This window comes from Diorhabda sublineata, chromosome 1 (genome assembly GCF_026230105.1).
Source record: "Diorhabda sublineata isolate icDioSubl1.1 chromosome 1, icDioSubl1.1, whole genome shotgun sequence".
Lineage (NCBI taxonomy): Eukaryota > Metazoa > Arthropoda > Insecta > Coleoptera > Chrysomelidae > Diorhabda > Diorhabda sublineata.
In genome coordinates, this window is record NC_079474.1 from 11,081,063 (window position 1) to 11,107,928 (window position 26,866).

Consider the following 26,866-nt stretch of genomic DNA (forward strand, 5'->3'; position numbering starts at 1 on the left):
AAAATAATCCCTAAAAGGATTTGTGCCGATAAAAGCTTCATTCGCCCTCCTCTACCCCCCTCAACGAAGCTCTAAATATTTTACTAAATATTTTCAAAAATATTGATTTTAGAGAAAAAAGTTTTGAACAAAGAATGAAGCTCATAGTATGTTCTACAAAAAGGTCGAAGAAATTTTTGCGTAAATTTATTCTTTCGGCCGTTACGGTCGAAAATATAATGAAGTTAATCTAACCCCTGATGAGATATTTTAGACCATAACAGCCGAAAAGTTTACGTAAAAAATTTGTTCAACTTTTTTTGTAGAACTTACTATGAGCTTCATTTTTTGTTCAAAATTTTTTTCTCTAAAATCAATATTTTTGGAAACATTTAGTAAAATATTTAGAGTTTCGTTGAGGGGGGTAGAGGAGGGCGAACGAAGCTTTTATCACACAAATTCTTTTAGGGATTATCTTATCTAATCAAGGACAAGCTTTGAAGAAAATTTCAGCGAAATTGGGGGGTTCATCTTTTCGGAATATAATCCGATTCGATATGGTATGACCAGATCTGGACATATATTGCCGTTTGGTATATAATAGTAAAATGAAACAAAATCAAAATTAAATACGAACTATGGAGACATATTTCAAAACTTTAAATAACAAAATCTAAACTAAGAAATTAATTAAGAAATAATGTGATAAAAATCGAATCTTATAATTAGAAAATTTTCTATGATTAAGTGTACTCGAGATATCTTTAATCTAAGCAACGGGATTTTTATTTTTTTCCTATAAATGTATATAAATTATCGCGAATTATTTTTTTTTAAGAAAAATAACCGTTACCTTCTATTCAAAGACTACTCATCAACGTTTCATTCAATTTATAATCTTATAAACTGATAATTTTGATTGGTTTATTTCTTGCTCAGATCTCTTATTATATGGATTAAATTTGTATGAAATTAATGATTAATAATTAATTTATAGAGTCTAGAAAACTAATTTGAAAACCGATCAAAACAACTAAAATAATTTTTTCGTTATTGTCGTGGCTGTAAGTAACAAGGCTAAAAATAATATTTTTTCACTATTTTGCATTTACTACCAATGGTAGGCGCGAATTTGGGGAACAAAATGATATCAACTGAAGATTTTTTCTAATTTTATAATTTTTTATAAAATAGGGGTGGAATACATTTATATTTAATATAGAAACCGGCATAAAATAGTAAAAATATTCGTCATGACAGTCATGCATTACCAAGAATCATTTACGTGATTTTATCAGTAATTTAATGTGTTGATCCGATTTTTAGGAAAAACATTTCAAATTCAACGCTTCGCATCTTATTCTACGAGGTGTAACGTAAATTATTTATCTTCTGCATTTTGTCGTCGCTAAGACACAACCTACAGAGAACTATTAAAAACACGAAGCTGCAAAAAATATTTTTGGATATAACAAGGTTATTACATTATTCTGTACAAATTTCGTCCCTGGGTTACCACTAGCGTTTTAAAAAAATCAGTTTAACGATATACTAACGAGGATTGTCCAACAAAGAAAACTTTGATTAATTTGATTGATTTTTTCGCTAAAACGTTGCAATAAGTTGGCATAATAATACTCCCTGTTGATAGTTTTATCTTTTTCTAGCTGGTAAATAAAAATTATCCCACGCGCATCTCAAAAAACCGACGCCATGCAGATGGAACCGTCTCTGCCTAATTTGGAGCCGGTTCTCCCTTTTCAGTCCATTGTTTTTGTTGTTCTTTCGTTTCGGGTGTGAAGAGACGGACGCACGTTTCATCCATGGTTATAAAACAGGTTTATTTCTGTCAAATTGCCAAACACTTGATGGAAACATCTCCGCGACGCTGTTCTTGTTCCGTTGAGTCCAAACGCGGCACCCTCACCAAATTTTCAATTAATAAGCGATGTATCACACTTTTTAAAATGCCTACTATGTCATCTAGCTCGCGCAATTTCAATCGAGGATCTTCCAGTACCGCTTTGTGGATTTTCTTCAACATTTCTCTTCGTTTGGTCGACCACTGCGTTGCTGGTCTTCTCAGGTCGTACGGTCTCGTTTAAACTTTGCTACGTTCACTATTGATGGATACCGAACAAGATAGATTGTGTACTTTTAATACAAGTAACTAACGTCAGGTACTTCAGAGACCATTCTGGTACTTATCAGATTTCGTCTAATAGTAGAATTGACTCTAGTTTGCTTTTCGATAGTTTTTTTAACGATATCCTGTATATATATTTTTTCTTTTCCACAACGAATCCGATAGTCATTGATTATGTATATAAAATTTAAATATTGTTTTTCTCGTTCGTAGAAGACGCGATGTCGAAGGGGGATTTTTTGTACTTAGACACCTGAGGTCACTGTATTAAATAACAATTTTTCAAATTTAAATTATGTAGATAACATACGCGTATAAAAAAATTTAAATATGTTAAGATTTAGCAGAAAATCAACTCACTATGTCAGTTTACTGTTCTTACTTCCCTTGTTTTTTGAAATGAATTTTTTTTAAGTTTGTTGGGCGAGAAGTTGTCTTTACAAGCGGTACTAGATGATGGTCGACTGAAAGTGCGGATATAGTAGACATTAGGAAGTTCAAAAAGTGTGATACATCGCATATTAACTGAAAATTTGGACAGGGTGTCGCGTTTGCACGCAATGGAACAAGAACAGCGTCCTAAAGACGTTTACATCGAGTTTTTGGCAATGTTTCACTGAAATGAAGCCGTCTCATAACCATGGATGGAATGTGGGTCCATTACTACACAACTGAAACAAAAGAATAACAGAAACAATGAAATGGAAAGGGAGAATCGGCTCCAAAGAAGGCAGAGACCGTTCTATATGTAGAGAAGGTCATGACGTCGGATGTGCGTGGGATAATTGTCACCGACTATCTTAAAAAAGGAAAAACTATCAACGGCGAGTATTAAGGAAGCTTATTGCGACGTTTGAGTGAAAAATTCAAGCAAAACGGCCGCATTTGGATAAGAAGAAAGTGTAGTTTCACCAAGACAACGCACCAGTTCAAACATCCGTTATTGCGATGGCTAAAATTAATTAAATAAAATTTGAATCGCTTCCCCATGCAACCTATTCGCCAAATTTTGCCCCCTCGACAGTTAAAGGAAATTACGTTGAAAATTAATCATATTTTTTATTCTCTTTGTTAGGCCAGGTACTTCTGGGACCATCCTCGTACATCCTGTATAATATCCCCTTGGATTTTCGAGAGTTGTAAAGACCTTTAGGTAAATATTAAGGATAATACCCTATTATTAAGATTTACTACCTGGTAAAGGTGTTTTGCGAGTGAAAGCTGCCAAAAAAAATCAAAAAATCAACTCACAACAAAAACCCAAATAAAACGAAGACATGCAACATCTGCTCCATTTATTTTTTTCAGAAAATTGCATGCATAACACGACAGTTGGTATGCATATACAAAAGTGGTTATACAACTTTCGAAAAAAAGAATAATGATAATAATAAAGACCTAAAAGTATTTATTGATAATCCTCCGTAAATAAATCATTCACATATAATTTTTTTACCATAATCTATACGTTTCACAATCGTTTTTTGTATATTTAAATCTTTCCGATCCATGATATTTATAAATTTAAACACGTTATAATATTTTTACTTGCGCCCTGTATATTTTCAACAGAAATCAAATCATCGTACATGAATCTTTCCTCTATATAATGGCATGAAAAAAAATCTCCATTTTCTTAATTTTCGGAGATATACATGTTTTTATAAGGGTAAATAATTTTTTTTTTTTAATATTAATAATTATTGACTTTCATAACCGGAAACATCCTGATCGAACTCGAAAGTGTTCTGAAACAAGAGAGAGGTGTTGGCACGGCAGTAATGGGGGGTCGGATCGTAACGGGGGAGGCAGTAATGGGACGGCAGTAATACGGGCGGCATCAAGGCTGTTAACGTTGCTCTCAGCACGGAAGCGTGTTTGTATTTTTATACATCATTTAACCGGTGCATATACACCGAACTGGGAGAGCCCTTTGAAGAGGTTTTTATACTTATTTATAGGTCAATTCCTGCTTTCATGCCCAACGAACTTTATCTGTATGTGTTGATTTTGTTTCGAGATTTACACGAAATATAATCTGTGATATACGTCAACTTGATTATAATAAACGAAACATTACGAGAAATAATAGATTTAAGTAATTAAACATATTGTTTTGACTCATCCTGTATTCTCATAGTTCGAGGGTAGTAGTAAATAATTTTGTATGCTTGTATGGAAAAGAAGAATTACTATTTTTGACTAAAAAAAGAAGAGCCAGATCACTGGCATCTTGAGAAAAAAAAGAAGAAAATTGTTTCATCAATTTACGAACTTTAGTTGGAAGAAAAAATAATTTTACTATAAAAAATGATATTATAGACGTTGAATATAAATAATAATTTAATAATTAACAAGGAGTTTTAACTTTTTATTACTTAAATTAGTGTTGTGTGATTATTAGATCTTAAAAAAGAAGAGCGACATCTCTGGTTGTTATTTAATCTAATTATGAATTAGTCTGAAGGGAAAATAATTATTTTAGGGTAAAAATTATATTATAAACGTTTAATATGAATTAAAAATAATAATAACAGAGATTTTAATTTTTTACAGTGTAGAGGTCCTGTCCCGTAGAAATTGAACCTAATTATTACCTCATAAAAAAGAAGAACGACGACCCTGACTCATGTCTGATTAACTTCTGTGGTTAAATAACAGTTACAATTCAAGAATTAAACACAAATGATAAAAAAAAGAAGATAGAGACGATTTAGTGAATAATTTACCCGATAATAGTAATAAAACGATCAAAGCCAGTAATTTTAATTCGAAATATTCTTGTACTGTAATTTGATTTAATATAATCGAATGTACTTCTAATAACGCATTTAAAACAAAGTGCTACCGTATAATTTCACATCGATTATATAATAAAACTATGCAAAGTGAAGAAGAAGTATTTCCTTGTGTAATTTTTTTCGTAATACCGTTCCATTACCACTCGTAAAATTCACTTCTTGCCGCTGGTGTAACAGAAAAAAACATTAATCTAGAGTATCTAATGAATCGCTAAGAGGAAACGACTTGCACCTGCGTAAATCCCTTTCTTTATATACGGATATACAGTTATCTTAATTGACATTTTATCCAACAGTTTTCATATTTTAATTTATTATGCATTCATCAGTATTATGAATTGACAAAAATGATTATTATTCCGTTTTAATACAGAATTAAACATTCATCATATTCTGTTATTAATCATTTTAGTGATTACATTAAATAAAGTAATAAGATGCGATTATTAACGATCATTGACGATTCAACTTTCGTTGCAAGTTGATACCTATTAGTTAGGCAATACACTATACGACAGCGTATGATATGTTGCGTCAATTTGTTATTTATTGAAAATTAATTTAAAATACGAGGTTCGTACAAAATATTATTGTTTATTTTAATTTTTTTATAAGATGAGAAGAAATTTTTTGAAAATATTAGGAAAATGGCTAAATAATGTTTTTTTTTACTTTCATAAATATAATGTGGTAATTAAATAAATAATGAACAATATTTTTTAAATACGAATTGAAATTCTATATTTTGAAAGAAGTAGATAACGAATTTTCACAAATTTATCCAATATATGAAGATTAGAAATCGTAATTTACTTTAAAAATAGTAGAAATTACATAAAACAATAAATTTTTCAGAAGTATATATTTTTTAATAATAAATTTTCGTATTTTCACTTTTCTAATACCTTCACACGTTTTTCAACTCAAAAATATTTCTATAAGGTACAATCACATTCGTGTATATTCAAAATACTAATTGTAGTTACAAGGGGACTTCTAAAAGTTGTTTTTCGTAAATCATTTACGTACGAACTGTATATTACACATTTTACGAATCGGATGCTAGAAATTAGATCATTATATCCACAAACAACACATTATTTCAGAGGTTCGCCCTTATCTTATCAGATAACCTGACTATACAACCCTTAGACGAAGGGTCGTATTCGGAATTCCATGGAGCCTTGCGGAAAACCCAATTGCACTCGGGGGATCGAACCGCCACAAACTGTAGTTATTTCATATTCATAGCGAAATTACCTCTTAATTTACGCGGAACTAGGAAGATTTATTTTCGGTGTATATCGTAATTTGGAATTTTCTCGAAGGCGCCGGCGACGCATCCACCAAAATTTGAAATATTGCCACCAGATTTCAAATTCATCATTTGCGGCCATGTTAGTGAATATCTGTTGTGTTTTATGGGCGAGTAATGAGATTTGGTGGTAATAACTTTACGCCGCACTTGAGCTACATTGCCCAATAAAGAAACTGGTGTTTAATCCATTTCCATGCTCCACTTTTATTACCTACAATTCTTTTGTTCGTTTTTTGCTTATTTATCTTTATTGGGGTCTTGCCAAAAGTAGTTAAGTGGAACATATTTTCACTGTTTCATGTTCTGCTGCTTTTATTTTAGTTTGAGAAATTTTTTCGATTGCAGAACAATAAATTGCCGTAGAGTTATCCATTGCTGTAACTGGTGGGTTTTATTATAAGACTAAAATGACACTCTGTAGATTTTCAAATTAAAAACATTTTAAAATTCGGTTAATTTCGATAAAAAAAGCTGTAGAACGTTATTTTTCTGTAACTCTATTATTTAAAATTACTCTTCTTCAGTATGAGCTTAGAGCAGCTTTAATAGAGGTATAAATATAGCTATTACTTATTTTGCAATAATTTAAAGCTCTATAATTCAGAAACGGCTATGTGTAGAATATTCTTGATTTTTATTTGTATAGCATAATCTTTACAAAGTATTCTCCTCAAATATGAACTCAATATTCCGCTTAGAGCAGCCCTATTAGGGTTATAAATATAACTATTACTTATTTCGCAATATCTCAATTTATAGCTCTATAATTCACAAACGGCGGTATGTAGGATGTTCTAGTTATTTCTGTGTATAACTTAATCTTTTAAAAGTACTGTTCTCAAATATGAGTTCAATATTCTGATCAGAATAGTTTTTATGGGGTTTTAAATATAACTAGTACCCATTTTGATATATCTCAATTTAGAACTCTGTAATTCAGAAACGGCGGTATGTAGGATGTTCTCGTTTTTTCTATGTATAGCGTAATCTTTTCAATGTAAGCTCCCCAAATATGAGCTCAATATTCCGATCAGAATAGTTTTTATGGGGGTTTAAATATAACTAGTACCCATTTTGAAATATCTCGATTTAGAACTCTGTAATTCACAAACGGCGGTATGTAGGATGTTCTAGTTTTTTCTGTGTACAACTTAATCTTTTTACAGTTCTCTTCTCAAATATGAGTTCAATATTCTCATCAGAATAGTTTTTATGGGGTTTTAAATATAACTAGTACTCATTTTGAAATATCTCGATTTAGAACTCTGTAATTCACAAACGGCGGTATGTAGGATGTTCTAGTTTTTTCTGTGTACAACTTAATCTTTTCAAAGTACTCTCCTCAAATCTGAGCTCAATATTCCGATCAGAATAGTTTTTAAGGGGTTTTAAATATAACTAGTACTCATTTTGAAATATCTCGATTTAGTAGATCTCTGTAATTCACAAACGGCGGTATGTAGGATGTTCTAGTTTTTTCTGTGTACAACTTAATCTTTTCAAAGTACTCTCCTCAAATCTGAGCTCAATATTCCGATCAGAATAGTTTTTATGGGGTTTTAAATATAACTAGTACTCATTTTGAAATATCTCGATTTAGTAGATCTCTGTAATTCACAAACGGCGATATGTAGGATGTTCTAGTTTTTTCTGTGTATAACTTAATCTTTTCAAAGTACTCTTCTCAAATATGAGTTCAATATTCCGATCAGAACAGTTTTTATGGGATTAAAATTATAATTATTACTCATTTTGAAATATCTCGATTTAGAACTCTGTAATTCACAAACGGCGGTATGTAGGATGTTCTAGTTTTTTCTGTGTACAACTTAATCTTTTCAAAGTACTCTCCTCAAATCTGAGCTCAATATTCCGATCAGAATAGTTTTTATGGGGTTTTAAATATAACTAGTACTCATTTTGAAATATCTCGATTTAGTAGATCTCTGTAATTCACAAACGGCGGTATGTAGGATGTTCTAGTTTTTTCTGTGTACAACTTAATCTTTTCAAAGTACTCTCCTCAAATCTGAGCTCAATATTCCGATCAGAATAGTTTTTATGGGGTTTTAAATATAACTAGTACTCATTTTGAAATATCTAGATTTAGTAGATCTCTGTAATTCACAAACGGCGGTATGTAGGATGTTCTAATTTTTTCTGAGTACAACTTATTCTTTTCAAAGTACTCTCCTCAAATCTGAGCTCAATATTCCGATCAGAATAGTTTTTATGGGGTTTTAAATATAACTAGTACCCATTTTGAAATATCTCGATTTAGATCTCTGTAATTCAGAAACGGCTATTTTTAGAATGGTCTCGATTCTCCTTTGTATAGCTGAATCATATAAAAGAGCTCACTCCAAATATGAGCAGGCTATTTTTTTCCATTCCTTATATTTTGTCCATTGGAAAAAAAATTCCTCAATATAACAATAACTTCAACATTTTGAGATTATTTTATAGAGAATTAAAACAAATATTAAAAATTAGATAGTTTATAAAAAAATCAAAGGCAACGTTTAAGAAACCATTCACTATACATTAACTTTTTTTTTCAACGTTTTATCATGAAGCTTTTACGGCAAAAAAACATCCGAAGCTATTAGGAAGTTAATGTGTGGAACCAACGATAATTCAATGAGACTGGTAAGCGATGATCGCGTCCGTAATGAGGAAATTTCCCCCGAGAAAGAAGAAAAATGGAAAAGTCATTTATCTAAAATGCAAGATACATATCGTAGTGACGTGATTCAAGTAATTAATATATTATTATATTAGAATAACCTACTTCTTCTTCTTTTTTGATTTTAAATATAAACATTAAAAAAGAGAATTTACCTTTCATAGTATACAACTCCATCTATTGTTAAACATTTCAGTTTTCATAGAAATGACGGTAAAGTAGGTACTATGCGTTGCCTGTCAGTTGTTGTCGGTAATAAAGGAAAACTTCAAGGGAATGTTTGTTCTATTTATAGAAATCACAATAGATTCACAACAATACCAAAACAAGATAAATTGTTTGTGTTTTATGGCGAATGACGTTCGGTTTCACAAAGGATTCCGATTATATAAATCAAACATAATGTTTAATCCTTTATATACAATTATTAGATATGGTACGGGGCGGAATGAAACTACTGTTTTTTTCCTAACACATTTCGAAAGGTATTGTAATTTTGTCGAACAAATCCACGTATATTTACAAATTTTACGACCCGCATTCTCGTTTTAAAGTTCGTATCTCGAGTTTACGAGACGTAAAACTTTTTCGAAATAACTGATATGATTCGTGAAGCTCATTTTCTTTCGGATAAAATACTTCCAGGATTTTATTGATTTCTTATAATAACGTACCGAAACGGTGCAGATATTTCGCGTGTTAAGAATTTTATAAGATCGTAAAGAAACTAGAAATCGAACAGAATTTTTAGTGTATCTAACGTCGAGTTCATTGACCGTGTAAATGAGGCTTAAACGTTCTGTGATATATCATTTACAGCGGTGTCAGATATCAGATGTTTCGGTAGTGTACGAGTTGAATTCGAATTGTTCTCATTATAGGGTATTTGATATCGAAAAACAAATAATAATTGGAATAGAAACAAGAAAAAAAAAACACCTTTTATGCTCAACTACTTTTGATATTAAGTACATTGAAGAATATAATTAATGGAAAAGTTAAATACTTCGGAAATTCTTTTGAAGTCTCTCGTAATAGTGAAAGGCCGTTTTGCCACATTCCACAGTGTCTTTTAAAATTTACTTGGACTGAAGATCTTTTGAAAAAGATTCTGATACTAAAAGAATATGAAGATTGCGTATTTATAGTCTGACGTATTAAAATTCGTCTTGTATATACGAGGTTCACCTCAAAAGTTTTCGACTACAACCTGAATATGTCGCATCATTTGCATTAAATAATTATTCAATTTGGTTTAGTTTGGTTATAACAATTGGAGCAGAACATCAATATACAGGGGAAACTAAAAAGTAAAGTAAATAAATAGTTTGTCTTACAAGTTTATTTTCAAATTGAGATGGGTGGCCGAAATAAATAATCACGCCAATTTTGAGAGAAAAGAATTGAGATATTTTATCAAACGACTTTTATACGTCATTAATGACACCCCTATTCATCACATATAAAAAATAATTTTAATAATAGTAAGGAGTTTATTGGAAAAATGTTCGTTACGTATTGAAATATATTGTTTGAGAATTTATTTCTTAAAAATAACATAGTCCAAATGTATAAATGTGCATTAAAATCCCCTGTGACGACTCGGCAGGTATTCGTCGTGTTGGCTGCCATTTTGTGACTGATATTTTCTTCTAATCGTTCCAGGAAAGTCAGTTTGTTAGCGTAAACTTCAGATTTGACGTAATCCCACAGGAAATAGTCCATAGGTGTTATATCGGGACTGCCTGGAGGCCACTTCTCCTGGAGAAGAAGTTGCCAAGAAAAATTCGTGTGAAGTTACTCCGTTCTACTGGAGCCATATTCCTTGGTTATATATTTGGTTGTTGACGTGTTCAATAAGATGAAAATGCACTTCAACTGAAAACAAGATGTTGGCGAACGTTGGAAACCGCTCAATCATCTGGTTTACGAAGTCAAGCCTTCGACAAACATCCCGAGGTTTCAATTCTTGGAGTCACTGAATTTTGTTAGCGTACAGTCCCAAATATTTGTGTAAAACGCGAGATAATCATGAACTATGCATATTTAAAGCAACAGAATAGACTTTTTAAACCGATTAAAAAATGGCCAATTGCTGCCATGTATCGTCGATTTTTTGTTGTAAAGCTTCGCTTACTGAGAAGTTCGAAGCGTCGTAGACGAGTGAACGCTACGCGCCGGTTTTCGGGTGTGCAAGTAACTTTTTGCTAGGTCTTGCTGTCGCTGCGGGAGTCCATGGTATCGTAGTCTCTCCATCTCGTTCAAAAGACCTCGCGAGTGCACTGAATGTAGCGGTAAAACATAACGTCATAACGTCAGATAAATAGATTTTGAGGTTATAAAGACATTCTGTTAAAATTCTTACTATTCACTTGGGGTTCACGATACTAAAGTTAGGACAGTATTTAGATTAACACAATGGACCTTCAGCAGTGACGAATTAACAAAAGGACGACAAATACTAATTAGTTGCCATCAAAACGTCAAACTAATTACTAAATTCCAACTAATTATAAACGAAGTGGTTGATATAATGTTCAATGGTAATTTCTTCGTGTTCTATACGAAGTTATTAACATCATCAATCATGTAAATACTCACGATTCGTAAAACAAAAAGTCCATAACCCTGATACGGTCAATTTCGGTAGATAATCCTTTTCTCCTGTTCCGTTATAAGCAGGATTAGGCATTTTTTCTGACGTATGTAACCATTGATTAGTACTTATGCCTACTGTTATGAAAATTAATGAAAACGTCGCCGATAAAGGCGTGAAAATCCACAAACAAGACAAAGTCGCTTCTAACGATCCGAGAACGTTCACTTCCTCGTCGGAGGAAGCTTCGGCGGCTCTAGAAAGTGGTCTTTGCATATCGTTAAACCAAATTCAAATACTACATCATTCGGTTAAAGTTGGTTGTAGTTCATTTCGAAACGGTAATTAGGCATTAGTGGATGTTAATTCAAATTTGGTGGGATCTGAAACAAAAAAAATTGTAAATTACGTAAAATAGAAGTTTATATCTATATATCTACAACTTTTACATAAAGTAAAGTTGAAATTACACGCAGTTGTATCGACGGCAACATAAATAGAAAGTTATAACGAGGAATTTCAAATCTAGAAGATTATTTTCACATTTTATTCTAATATATAGGCAGTTCCGGTATTTGATACAAAAAATCGATCATTTTGTACCTTATGTTTACCGGTGTTGGATATACCAAGCTGTTAAGATATTCCCAAAATGTGAATCCATCGCGGTGGAACGTGGTGGCTACGCCGATGAACTTCCCCCACCTATTAGGAAAAATTTTATTATAATATTCAGAGGAATATCATATAATATGGGTGGGAAATCATTTTGGAGAAATTCCAAATATCGCTTATCATGGCAATTGATAAAACCGTCTCGTGTTAGACCATCTTCTCGATAATCCTCTACTTCAATGGTATAAACTTTCTAGGTGTGAAATGGGTAAGGAAGTTGCTCCTGAAGAATCCTATTCTTCGATAATATGTAGTACAAATGTTCATTTAATCATTAGTTATACAAGAAATATTTAAATGAGTTTTCAAAAAATAATTACGAACGTTTCGTTGGAAAATCTACTTCTAAACCATAAATTTTATCGAATTAAACAACGAGTAGTAACTTTTTGTTTAAAAATCGATCGAAAAATGAATTTTTTCTATATTTAGATTGTACAGATTGTCCCTGTAAATTTACGTATTACTAACCATTGGGCACAAGCCGCTCCTGGCATTTATATAGTAGTGTAAAATTATTTTACAAGGACATACGTAATAATCTATTGAAAATTCATAATGTTCGAATGTTGCGTAATTTAGAAAATATATTAAAAATGAGTTCTGATTTCGTATCTTTAAAGACCTATAACTCAAAAACGAGGGGTGGTATGAAAAAACGTCACAGCATTATTTTTACGTCATCTACTCACTCTGTATTACTACTCCAAATTAAATTTTTTCGTTTCAATATTCACCATTAATTTGTTTCTGTCTCGTCGACGTGGTAAATAAGAATCGGGGATGAAAAGTGAAAGCGAATAAAGAAGACCTATTTAACGGACTCATTTTCGACAACATTTATCTTGTATGGCCGCACGAAACGGCAATAATAAGGCCCATAACTCAAACCCGAGGCTCTGTTTCTTGGCTTTTAGATGCAAAACAATTTCCGAAGGGAGAAATAGATGAAGGGAACGTTAGAGATTCGGCGTGGGCAATTTTTTAAGCTCTTTTTTCAATTCCGCGAGATAAAAATCGCTAAAAGACAGTCAGTTTTCATGTTTTCAGAATGTATTTTGGGTCAACATAGTCGATTTAAGTTAATTTCATAACATTTTACACTAACAAATAAATAATTTTCATTATTTAGTAATAATATAACCTTAATTTGCACCTGATTTTTATATAATGTAACGTTATAGCGATGAAAAAACACTTTTATTGGTCAATAATAAACTAGTAACACTTAATTAGTACGAATTTTTAACAAAACATACATTTTTGCGATACCAGCGATACAAAATACTATATCAAAAATAACTTCAACAACTCTATACCTTCGTAGTTATGATGACATCTGTCGGAACAAGCGGAATCGATAGTGACTTTTTTTGTGGAAAACCAATTTGATTTTCACGAAAACTTCTTTGATTTTAGCATATTTATAGAAATGTATCAAGAACAGAAAGATAGAATATTAAAACGGATATAATTTTTCATGCTTTTTGATATTATCAAATGGCGCGCACTGTATATAAACCAATTAACCAGAAATTAAATTGAACGCGGTATAATCTAATCAATTTTGTACTTCACGCATATATCTTAGTTGACATTTTGGAATCTCCTGTACGTGAAATATCGTATTCAAATTTTGAATCTCCCCTGTATTTTCTTTGTACATAAAATATCGTACTTCAATTTTAAATCTCCCTCGTATTTTCCCTGCAAGTAAAAAATCAGTTTGGAATTTTGAGTCTTCCTGTATTTTCTCAATTTTGATTTTAGCACGTAAGTCAAAATTAGAACGTCCCCCGTATTTACTTATATCGTCCTCCAATTTTGAATCTAGTATTTCACCCGTACTAAAAATTACATTCTAAAATTTTGTATTTTCCTCGTATTTCTTGTTTATGTAATATATAGCCCCGTGAAATATATGTGAATTTTTTAATTTTATTATAATATCGTTTAATTTTGAATATCCCCTGTATTATTATGACCTTCCAAGTCGTGTTCCGTTTTTGGAATTAACGTTTAACAGCTGTTAAAATTTTATGACGTCGAGCTTCAAGATTTCTACCTTATCGACAGGGAGTATTTCTGTCTAGTCAATGTAAATAAAAGATGTTTTATTGAGTGATTTAATGCTGTTTTCGCAAGGATTTGTAACGATTTAAGGATGAAATGAATCCTTTTAAGGGTTGTAAAATATTCAGAGAAAATCATAACTTTTTTTTATATATATATTCCTATTAATTATACACAGTTAATTCAATAATTCTTCTTCTTTTTTTACGTTCTGCGATTAACTGAGTTTTATTGTGTGGCCTAAATATTCCACCTATGATTGAGGAAAAACAAACAATAAAACAATTTTATATTATGTTATAAAAATTTGATGAAAACAATAAAATTGTAGGTTTTTACGTTTTTTTGTAGCCTTGAACATATGGTTTTTCTCTTCCCGAACGTATAAATATAATTTTAATGTAATAATTTTTTTTCTGTAAGGACTTTTATCATGACGCAGCGACGGGTCGATCTCGGATATCCCGAAATTTATATCTGACAATGAAGTTTCGATTTCTTAACCGGAAAATCGCAATCTATCTAATTCCGAAGCCTTCAGCAACAAAATCTCGTTTTATCTACTACGCTTTGGAATCCACACCCAGAGGAACATTTTTGTTATAAATATGACTCAATCAATGTCGACCAAGTTTTTTTTCTAACCTCACTTTTTCAATTCGTTTACGTTTATAGATATCTACGTCAAATTTTAACTATAGAAACTCAAAAATACTGTATTTATATACACTTTAATATGAAAGAAATTAAAAAAATATATAAGTGGACAACATATTCTCTTTTTAACATATTTTAGAGCAAATAACGTACCTCGTATAAACCATAACCATTAATTTCGTTCTAATATTTTGTCCGATTTCCTAAAACGTTTTATTTATTGACCTATCTATTTTCCAATCCTTTTTCCATCGAAGTTCATAAAATATATGCATAATTTATATTTTGGTGGAATAACGGCCGCGAGGGAGACACAACCAATCATTCTACTGTGCCAAATGAAGCCACATCATTTCGAGGCTTGTCTCTTCGTCACATAGTCATTTAAATTTTCTTTTTAAAAAGGACGAAACTTGAGTTTATTTTAGGACACGAATTTTTCTTTATTTGTGATAGTACTGTGATAAATATTGATGTAACTACATTATTTGTTTCTTAGGATATATACAAGGGTTATACGGAAAATACTATAACGACATGTACGTAAATATACTAGAAAAGTAACAATTATTATGCAGACAACGTCTAGAAACTTCTTCTTACTCGTAATGTGAAAAGGAAAATTTTCCATACACGTATTTGAATTTTTTTTTAATATATACGTATTTTCCCATTACGGATCTGAAATAAGGTAAAAGAAAAAGAAATACATTGAGATCCAGTGAGTTATTTTTATACATGTATTAAAATTTATTATTATACGAGGTTAGTCCCAGAAGTACCTAGTATAGTGGTATTTTTCAAGCAACTACCGCCATCTCTAGGTCAGGCCAGGTACTTCTAGGCCAATCCTCGTATGAGTTTCATTTAACTCGAAGCCGTCTCTGTACAATACAAAATTTGTATTTTGACAAATACACCGGTTTAATGATGACGGAAGAAAAGTACAGGATCGTATTAAAAATAATCAAAAGTATATTAAGAACTTGATGATGGTTTGGTTACATTGTCCTCTACTTTTTTCTGTTAAAAAACTTTATCTATAAATTTTAGTATATTTGAAAGCTTCTTTTATACGATTCGTCCAAGCTTTTTGTTGTAAACTAAAATTATGGAGTCAAAAAAAAAATACTCTAGATTTATGTCACGAAAGAATTTCGGAATAAATTCAATAATACCACACATAAACATCAAAAGACTCGAAAAATAAATAGACCGTGTCTAATATAAACATGTCAAGTACGAAATTAGGCCAGTAGTTGATTATATTAATCAATAAAATATGTCATAGAGGAATTTATAGAAATAAAATTGATTTCGCAACTGACCCATTTGTAAATACGAAGAATGATATGTCATATTATAACCGATTATATAAAAAGCGATTCTAGAAACTGAAAAAGTTGAGGCTTATATCGATTCTTAAACTACTTTCGTAAATTATGATGTTAAGAATTTTTTTTAAACGTGATTAGATTCGAAAGGGTGATATTTCAAATACCTACCCTTCGATACTTAATTATCCGTGCCTTAGCAGCTAATTTCTAATCTCGTCTCTCACTTTCTCCCCCTCTTTATCTCGTTTGAGGTTTCTTATCAAGATGAGAATCCATTCTAGTATCTAATAAGCAATCAAATCACTTCAAATTAGGTTTAATAGGTTCCCGCAGGGACGGCTTCCGTAATATTTTAGGTGGATAATATTTTTTTACTTCAAACAAACGTAATTGAATGTCCCTCCTCTGACGTAGTGAACTTATTTGAGTCAAATTTGGTATTTTAGATTTTAATTGTCTCAAAAGTTATCAATAAAATTATTAAAGTTTTTTGAAAATATCTCATTCCCTTGTTTCGTATCGTGTTTGTATTTGTTAACCAATTTCATTGTATTTTTTTATACGTCAAACCGTTCTTGAGATAGAGGGCGCTGAATTTAGAGCCGAATATACAGAGTGAGTTATATATGGAAGGCCTCAATTATCTCGTAAACGGCTTGTACGAATTTTATAATTTTTTATATACAAGGGTTTTGAAATACGGCTGTTATAATGGTTGTATTAACATTGTTGTCAGATCTTTCCTTTTTCCGGAAAAATCATGAACTTCCCATGTTATTGACATTTGATATAAACAATTTCATCTTCATCAAAATCTAATAATTGGCTCTGGTGATTTTGTGATTTTTTTATGTTTAAGCTGTTGGTGGAAAGGAACTTTAATTTTTTCTCTTAAATAAGTTGAGTGGTTAATTATCAACTGAATTAATAGATTTATGTCTGTAATAACTTCTACCAATACATAAATCGGAATGCTTATTTTTTTCATCAAATTTTAAACGTTTATTTGTACTATCTGGATTGATTTAGGACAATTGATTCCACGCCCCATTAATAAAGATATTTAGGCTTTTCGTACCTTGTAAAATAACTCTAATTGTAGAATACGCTACGTAGTTTCACGAGCCAGGATACAGCACAATTTTTAACAATTGAACCGTATGCATCTTTGATTGATTCTTGAAATATTTGTTGATTGAAATTTTATCAACATTACAACAATTATAAAGGGAAAATACTTGATAACGCGTATACCGATTATTCCAATTCGATTTTAAACTTTTACAATTTCCGCTACGTCTGGCCTCTGCGATGACCATAAATAAATCGCAAGGCCAGCCGAATCGAATATGAACCATTTTTTGTCTTTAGAAACTGTTTTTTTTTTTGGAAATGAACCATATTTTCTCTTTAGACATTGGGTTTTCAAAAAATAGACTGTCATTTGCTTTCAAAAACTGTTTTTGTCGAATATAAACCATTTTTTGTCTTTAGAAACTGTTTCTTTTTGGAAATGAACCATATTTTCTCTTTAGAGATTGGGTTTTCAAAAAATAGACTGTCATTTGTTTTCAAAAACTGTTTTTTCGAATATAAACCATTTTATGTCTTTAGAAACTGTTTTTTCCAAAAATAATCTGTCATTTGCTTTTGAAAACTTTTTTTTTCGAAAATGAACCATTTTATGTCTTTAGAAACTGTTTTTTTTTCGAAAATAATCTGTCATTTGCTTTTAGAGACTGTTTTTTTTTTCGAAAATGAACCATTTTATGTCTTTAGAAACTGTTTTTCCAAAAAATAATCTGTCATTTGCTTTAAGAGACTGTTTTTTTTTCGAAAAAGAACCATTTTATGTCTTTAGAAACTGTTTTTTCCAAAAATAATCTGTCATTTTATGTCTTTAGAAACTGTTTTTTTTTTTCGAAAATAATCTGTCATTTGCTTTAAGAGACTGTTTTTTTTTTCGAAAATGAACCATTTTATGTCTTTAGAAACTGTTTTTCCAAAAAATAATCTGTCATTTGCTTTAAGAGACTGTTTTTTTTTTCGAAAATGAACCATTTTATGTCTTTAGAAACTGTTTTTTCCAAAAATAATCTGTCATTTTATGTCTTTAGAAACTGTTTTTCCAAAAAATAATCTGTCATTTGCTTTAAGAGACTGTTTTTTTTTCGAAAAAGAACCATTTTATGTCTTTAGAAACTGTTTTTTCCAAAAATAATCTGTCATTTTATGTCTTTAGAAACTGTTTTTTTTTTTCGAAAATAATCTGTCATTTGCTTTAAGAGACTGTTTTTTTTTTCGAAAATGAACCATTTTATGTCTTTAGAAACTGTTTTTTCCAAAAATAATCTGTCATTTTATGTCTTTAGAAACTGTTTTTTTTTTTCGAAAATAATCTGTCATTTGCTTTAAGAGACTGTTTTTTTTTTCGAAAATGAACCATTTTATGTCTTTAGAAACTGTTTTTTCCAAAAATAATCTGTCATTTTATGTCTTTAGAAACTGTTTTTTCCAAAAATAATCTGTCATTTTATGTCTTTAGAAACTGTTTTTTTTTTTCGAAAATAATCTGTCATTTGCTTTAAGAGACTGTTTTTTTTTTCGAAAATGAACCATTTTATGTCTTTAGAAACTGTTTTTCCAAAAAATAATCTGTCATTTGCTTTAAGAGACTGTTTTTTTTTTCGAAAATGAACCATTTTATGTCTTTAGAAACTGTTTTTTCCAAAAATAATCTGTCATTTTATGTCTTTAGAAACTGTTTTTCCAAAAAATAATCTGTCATTTGCTTTAAGAGACTGTTTTTTTTTTCGAAAAAGAACCATTTTATGTCTTTAGAAACTGTTTTTTCCAAAAATAATCTGTCATTTTATGTCTTTAGAAACTGTTTTTTTTTTTCGAAAATAATCTGTCATTTGCTTTAAGAGACTGTTTTTTTTTCGAAAATGAACCATTTTATGTCTTTAGAAACTGTTTTTCCAAAAAATAATCTGTCATTTGCTTTAAGAGACTGTTTTTTTTTTCGAAAATGAATCATTTTATGTCTTTAGAAACTGTTTTTTTTCGAAAATAATCTGTCATTTGCTTTTAGAGACTGTTTTTTTTTTCGAAAATGAACCATTTTATGTCTTTAGAAACTGTTTTTCCAAAAAATAATCTGTCATTTGCTTTAAGAGACTGTTTTTTTTTTCGAAAAAGAACCATTTTATGTCTTTAGAAACTGTTTTTTCCAAAAATAATCTGTCATTTTATGTCTTTAGAAACTGTTTTTTTTTTTCGAAAATAATCTGTCATTTGCTTTAAGAGACTGTTTTTTTTTTCGAAAATGAACCATTTTATGTCTTTAGAAACTGTTTTTTCCAAAAATAATCTGTCATTTTATGTCTTTAGAAACTGTTTTTTCCAAAAATAATCTGTCATTTTATGTCTTTAGAAACTGTTTTTTTTTTTCGAAAATAATCTGTCATTTGCTTTAAGAGACTGTTTTTTTTTTCGAAAATGAACCATTTTATGTCTTTAGAAACTGTTTTTTCCAAAAATAATCTGTCATTTTATGTCTTTAGAAACTGTTTTTTCCAAAAATAATCTGTCATTTTATGTCTTTAGAAACTGTTTTTTTTTTTTCGAAAATAATCTGTCATTTGCTTTAAGAGACTGTTTTTTTTTTCGAAAATGAACCATTTTATGTCTTTAGAAACTGTTTTTCCAAAAAATAATCTGTCATTTGCTTTAAGAGACTGTTTTTTTTTTCGAAAATGAACCATTTTATGTCTTTAGAAACTGTTTTTTCCAAAAATAATCTGTCATTTTATGTCTTTAGAAACTGTTTTTCCAAAAAATAATCTGTCATTTGCTTTAAGAGACTGTTTTTTTTTTCGAAAAAGAACCATTTTATGTCTTTAGAAACTGTTTTTTCCAAAAATAATCTGTCATTTTATGTCTTTAGAAACTGTTTTTTTTTTTCGAAAATAATCTGTCATTTGCTTTAAGAGACTGTTTTTTTTTCGAAAATGAACCATTTTATGTCTTTAGAAACTGTTTTTCCAAAAAATAATCTGTCATTTGCTTTAAGAGACTGTTTTTTTTTCGAAAATGAATCATTTTATGTCTTTAGAAACTGTTTTTTTTCGAAAATAATCTGTCATTTGCTTTAAGAGACTGTTTTTTTTTTCGAAAATGAACCATTTTATGTCTTTAGAAACTGTTTTTCCAAAAAATAATCTGTCATTTGCTTTAAGAGACTGTTTTTTTTTTCGAAAATGAACCATTTTATGTCTTTAGAAACTGTTTTTTCCAAAAATAATCTGTCATTTTATGTCTTTAGAAACTGTTTTTCCAAAAAATAATCTGTCATTTGCTTTAAGAGACTGTTTTTTTTTTCGAAAAAGAACCATTTTATGTCTTTAGAAACTGTTTTTTCCAAAAATAATCTGTCATTTTATGTCTTTAGAAACTGTTTTTTTTTTTCGAAAATAATCTGTCATTTGCTTTAAGAGACTGTTTTTTTTTTCGAAAATGAACCATTTTATGTCTTTAGAAACTGTTTTTTCCAAAAATAATCTGTCATTTTATGTCTTTAGAAACTGTTTTTTCCAAAAATAATCTGTCATTTTATGTCTTTAGAAACTGTTTTTTTTTTTCGAAAATAATCTGTCATTTGCTTTAAGAGACTGTTTTTTTTTTCGAAAATGAACCATTTTATGTCTTTAGAAACTGTTTTTTCCAAAAATAATCTGTCATTTTATGTCTTTAGAAACTGTTTTTTCCAAAAATAATCTGTCATTTTATGTCTTTAGAAACTGTTTTTTTTTTTCGAAAATAATCTGTCATTTGCTTTAAGAGACTGTTTTTTTTTTCGAAAATGAACCATTTTATGTCTTTAGAAACTGTTTTTCCAAAAAATAATCTGTCATTTGCTTTAAGAGACTGTTTTTTTTTTCGAAAATGAACCATTTTATGTCTTTAGAAACTGTTTTTTCCAAAAATAATCTGTCATTTTATGTCTTTAGAAACTGTTTTTCCAAAAAATAATCTGTCATTTGCTTTAAGAGACTGTTTTTTTTTTCGAAAAAGAACCATTTTATGTCTTTAGAAACTGTTTTTTCCAAAAATAATCTGTCATTTTATGTCTTTAGAAACTGTTTTTTTTTTTCGAAAATAATCTGTCATTTGCTTTAAGAGACTGTTTTTTTTTTCGAAAATGAACCATTTTATGTCTTTAGAAACTGTTTTTTCCAAAAATAATCTGTCATTTTATGTCTTTAGAAACTGTTTTTTCCAAAAATAATCTGTCATTTTATGTCTTTAGAAACTGTTTTTTTTTTTCGAAAATAATCTGTCATTTGCTTTAAGAGACTGTTTTTTTTTCGAAAATGAACCATTTTATGTCTTTAGAAACTGTTTTTTTTTTTCGAAAATAATCTGTCATTTGCTTTAAGAGACTGTTTTTTTTTTCGAAAATGAACCATTTTATGTCTTTAGAAACTGTTTTTTCCAAAAATAATCTGTCATTTTATGTCTTTAGAAACTGTTTTTCCAAAAAATAATCTGTCATTTGCTTTAAGAGACTGTTTTTTTTTTCGAAAAAGAACCATTTTATGTCTTTAGAAACTGTTTTTTCCAAAAATAATCTGTCATTTTATGTCTTTAGAAACTGTTTTTTTTTTTCGAAAATAATCTGTCATTTGCTTTAAGAGACTGTTTTTTTTTTCGAAAATGAACCATTTTATGTCTTTAGAAACTGTTTTTTCCAAAAATAATCTGTCATTTTATGTCTTTAGAAACTGTTTTTTCCAAAAATAATCTGTCATTTTATGTCTTTAGAAACTGTTTTTTTTTTTCGAAAATAATCTGTCATTTGCTTTAAGAGACTGTTTTTTTTTCGAAAATGAACCATTTTATGTCTTTAGAAACTGTTTTTCCAAAAAATAATCTGTCATTTGCTTTAAGAGACTGTTTTTTTTTTCGAAAATGAACCATTTTATGTCTTTAGAAACTGTTTTTCCAAAAAATAATCTGTCATTTGCTTTAAGAGACTGTTTTTTTTTTCGAAAATGAACCATTTTATGTCTTTAGAAACTGTTTTTTTTCGAAAATAATCTGTCATTTGCTTTTAGAGACTGTTTTTTTTTCGAAAATGAACCATTTTTTGTCTTTAGAAACTGTTTTTTTCGGAAATGAACCATATTTTCTCTTTAGAGATTGGGTTTTCAAAAAATAGACTGTCATTTGCTTTCAAAAACTGTTTTTGTCGAATATAAACCATTTTTTGTCTTTAGAAACTGTTGTTTCCAAAAATAATCTGTCATTTGCTTTTAGAAACTTTTTTTTTCGAAAATGAACCTTTTTGTCTTTAGAAACTGTTTTTTTTTCGAAAATGAGCCATATTTTCACTTTAGAGATTGGGTTTTCAAAAAATAGACTGTCATTTGCTTTCAAAAACTGTTTTTTTCGAATATAAACCATTTTTTGTCTTTAGAAACTGTTTTTTCCAAAAATAATCTGTCATTTGCTTTTAGACACTTTTTTTTTCGAAAATGAACCTTTTTGTCTTTAGAAACTGTTTTTTTTTTCGAAAATGAGCCATATTTTCACTTTAGAGATTGGGTTTTCAAAAAATAGACTGTCATTTGCTTTCAAAAACTGTTTTTTTCGAATATAAACCATTTTTTGTCTTTAGAAACTGTTTTTTCCAAAAATAATGAACAAAACTAGATGTATTTCAATATATTTCTTATTAATATTGTAGTTCACTTTATAGAACGCCACATCACGATTATTAATCATTTACACCGAGCTGCTCGACATTGTCTGCTAATCAAACGTTTAACGGACGGTTTTTCAACACGATTTAATTGACGTTGCGTGTGCGATACACTTTACCGCCAAACGTGAACAATCAAATTTCCACAATGTCAACGGTCAATATAGCGAAATTGTCTGTCTGTCAACGTCTGTCGGTTGCTATTAGAAAAAATCGTAAAACTTGTTTTTTATTCTCATGGAGGTGGCAGCCGTTATCAGTAAATGTTTAGTTTAGAAAAGTAAACTCTGAGTGCTCAACAATAACTTAGGCGAGTTTTATTCGTAAATAAGAATAATTTTGATTGGAGGAGAAGTTTTCGTATTATAATTATATATACATAAAATTTTGAACGTTCGTTCGTTCTGAACGGATTAAAATAATTCACATTAGCTGATCGCTAGCTGCGAAGGACACTCGATATTAAAAATACGCTGGTCGAATCAATTTGGAATTTCCCTGTTCGGAAAAACATTATCTTTGTTTATTTACGCACCACAAAACAAAACAAAGTTTATCAGAAACCTCTAAATTGATTAACAGACTGTATCATAACTTTGTGTGTCTGTTTATATCAAATTGAAACCTTATAAATAGCCAATACTTCAGTAAGTAACATCATGTGCAATTAATCGAAAAAAATAATAAAATTTCATTCATACCGATCATTTTTTTTTTATTTATTTAATAAAAAAAAATATAAATTTTGTTTATTTTATACAAAAGTCTTTTATTTATCGATTGAAACAGTACGGGTCAGCTAGTAATGTATAATAAATAATTTTCTTTTAAAAAATTATCAAAAAAACTAATTTTGAAACAGAAGAGACTTAAAATCAAGAATATTTGAAAATAATTATCCATTAGAGATCTTCTAAATACATATGACTCACCCTGTATTATTTTTTTTCTCATAAATCGTGTGATAATGATTACAAATCGTACAATAATTCAAAACTTTATCTAATATTGACTTAATATTTCCACATCCGTTTCCTTTGTCACAATTTCATATCCACGTATCTTCGTTATCAATCACATCAAATAAACAATTACGATATTCCTTGTATATAAAAGAAGATTGACAGTAACAGACATTTTACCCAACTAGAGTAACGCGATATCTATTGTAACGTGACAGCATCATTTGTTCGATACGTTTACACGTGTTAATATTATGAAAGCTTTCCGTGGAATATGAGAAATTAACGTCAACCGTGCTTTGTTCGTCTGTCTAACATCATGCGTTCTGAATTTATAGTTCTATGGTTTCGATATCGATTTACCATCGATTTTTTGTAACAATAACAAAAAGTTTTTATTTAAATATAAATGAATTAAATATTTTACGTTGTAATTTAAAGCGGTGATTTCAAAAATGGTATTTAAAATTTTGTTTTATTCCATCAGAGGCCGATAAACGAATACCCACATGCATTTAACGTAACAAAGTTTTGAGCAATGATTCTGCGAAATCGTTAAAGTTTGAAGATCATTTGAGAAGTGATAAAATACGTAAAGATTTGAAATATTTGCAAACATCGAAGGAAAAATATCCAATATATCATTACTCATAGCAAAATTGAAGAAAAGTTGATTTTAATAACTGTTGAAGACGTTTTCAAAATTATTTTGCACAAAACATACTCAAAAAATGATGAAATGAGGTCTGACGTTGAAAGTTGAAGTAACCAACCATATTTCTATGCTACTAGACGATTCAACTTTATCTGGCTAAGTTTGAAGTCAAACACTAAAGGTGTATCGATATTCAATGTCTTGAGTGAATTTTTTAAGGAAAAATCGATTTTTTTTCTTGACGGTCACTTTTTTGGGTCGCCCACCTAATGATTAACTTTGTACACACGAAGGATTCAATAGACACTCGAACTTTTTAGCTCACTTCTTAGCTAGTGTCATTAATCTCCTTTTCAGACACTATACCCGATTTAGTGTGCTATATTATGATGATATTCACGTGTTGATCACGCTCTGATCATTATTTTTCTTCGATAAATAAACTTTAAGAAGAGATAATCGATAGATTAATCGATTTTAATTATAAATCAAATAGGGAATAAATAGTAGAGAGTAAATAAAGATAGAGTGTTGTACCACGTCATTGGTATATTACAACTTTATAAAATTGATATTTTTTCTATGAAAAAACTTATTTTATCTGAGTTAAATAGTGAATTTTATGCGGAAATAAACGGTTTAGTTGATTTTCCTTTCTACTCTGTCCGATTTTATACGTCAATGCAGGCTTAACTGAAAAATAATCTCTCAACCAGCTTCGTTCGGTTTTCGACTGATTGAATACGTTCTATTTTAAATAGGTTATGTGACAGCATTCGATCTATATACTAGGCCAGTACCGGTACAAATTCTACCTTAATAACAATAAAAAATTTAATCTAATTAATAATATTCGAAACTAACTATAATTAACGTTTCACTAGTATTTAATTGAATAAATTGTACTGATTGGTCCATAGTTCATAGTTGTGAGCGGCTAGGGAGACCTTCGATAGGCCCGTCTTACCCCACTTGACGTTATCAGAAGCCGATGCCCTTTGAGCTTCGCCTTGAACCCTTTGATGACATTAGACAAGTTGTGGGGTTCGCTCAGGTGTTTAAACGGCGCTCTTATAAGTGCAGGACACTCGCAGATGATTTGGTGTGTGGTTTCGTCCTCCTCCGACGACACTCCGGATCGTCCGTGATGTTCATGGTTGTGGAGTCTGATTTTGCGCTTGTTTAGTTGGAGCAGTTGTTTGGTATGAAAAGCTCGAGGACCATCTATACGGGTCTTCGTTTGTCTCTATCCATCTTCTACCGAGCCCGCATTGCGAGTAGACCGTTCAGAGACGCGATGGCAACGCTTTTGGACAACACCAAGTATGCATTCTGGGCCATTCGGTGGGTTCGCCGATTCCAGTTTGGCGAGTGTACTGACAGGCTAAAAATATAAGCAGCGTTTTATACAACTCGAAAAAATCGATCAACAATTTTTCAGCCATCTTGTAGAAGCGATAAATTTCGTGTCTAAACTATAGTTAGACCTTTCCATGTCCTTATATTCAATATCCAATGGTTTATTGGACAGGAAAGCTAGAAACTACTGTCTGGTAACTACCCTTTTCAGACGACTATACAAGGTACTAGAATCGATCCGATTATTGATTTTATTGATTTTATTAACAAGTGCAATAGTAGAACAATTAAAGATGAATTTGTTGATAGATTTGAACAATTCAAAACCAGCAAAATAACTCTTAAGATTCATAGTAAATCCTCTTCAACACAAAATGCAATTGATCGATTTATAAAGTGAAGATTTGTTGAAAAGCAAGTTGGACGAGTTGGGGCCCATAAATGTGTGTACGTAACGCAACAAAAGTGGAGATCTTTCCAACTAAAAAGACACAAAAAAGTTCGATACCATTTTCATAAGAAGAATCGTCAAGCTCCTCAAAATAGCCATTAACTGACGGTATCATCTCTTCAACGGGCCGTTTTTTCACGTCTGGGAACATAAAATTATCCCACGGGGCTAAATCTGGCGAAGAGTGTGCATGAGGTAGAAATTAAAACTTTAATTCATTAATTTTGATTAATTTTGAGCTGGTGCTCTTTCTTAGCCAAATGCGGCCGTTTTTGCTTGATTTTTTGTGACTGAAATTTTGTAAATTGTAATTTTTCGCTCTAGCGACCCAAAACATTGCAGACTCCAAAAATATATCCACACAGAGTTTTCGTTATTTTAATATTAATTTAGTTTAATATTCAA

General features: G+C 30.2%; 1 protein-coding gene across 2 annotated transcripts in view; it reads right to left on the bottom strand.

The window, feature by feature from the left end:
- Window positions 1–26,866, bottom strand: part of LOC130447604 (voltage-dependent calcium channel gamma-5 subunit) — a 98,955-nt gene that overhangs the window by 42,731 nt on the left and 29,358 nt on the right. For both annotated transcript variants that reach the window (XM_056784550.1, XM_056784633.1), the window contains exon 2: window positions 11,532–11,909. In XM_056784550.1, coding sequence (XP_056640528.1) covers window positions 11,532–11,802 — 271 coding nt within the window. In that variant the 5' untranslated portion in view covers window positions 11,803–11,909. The remainder of the gene's footprint in view (window positions 1–11,531; window positions 11,910–26,866) is intronic.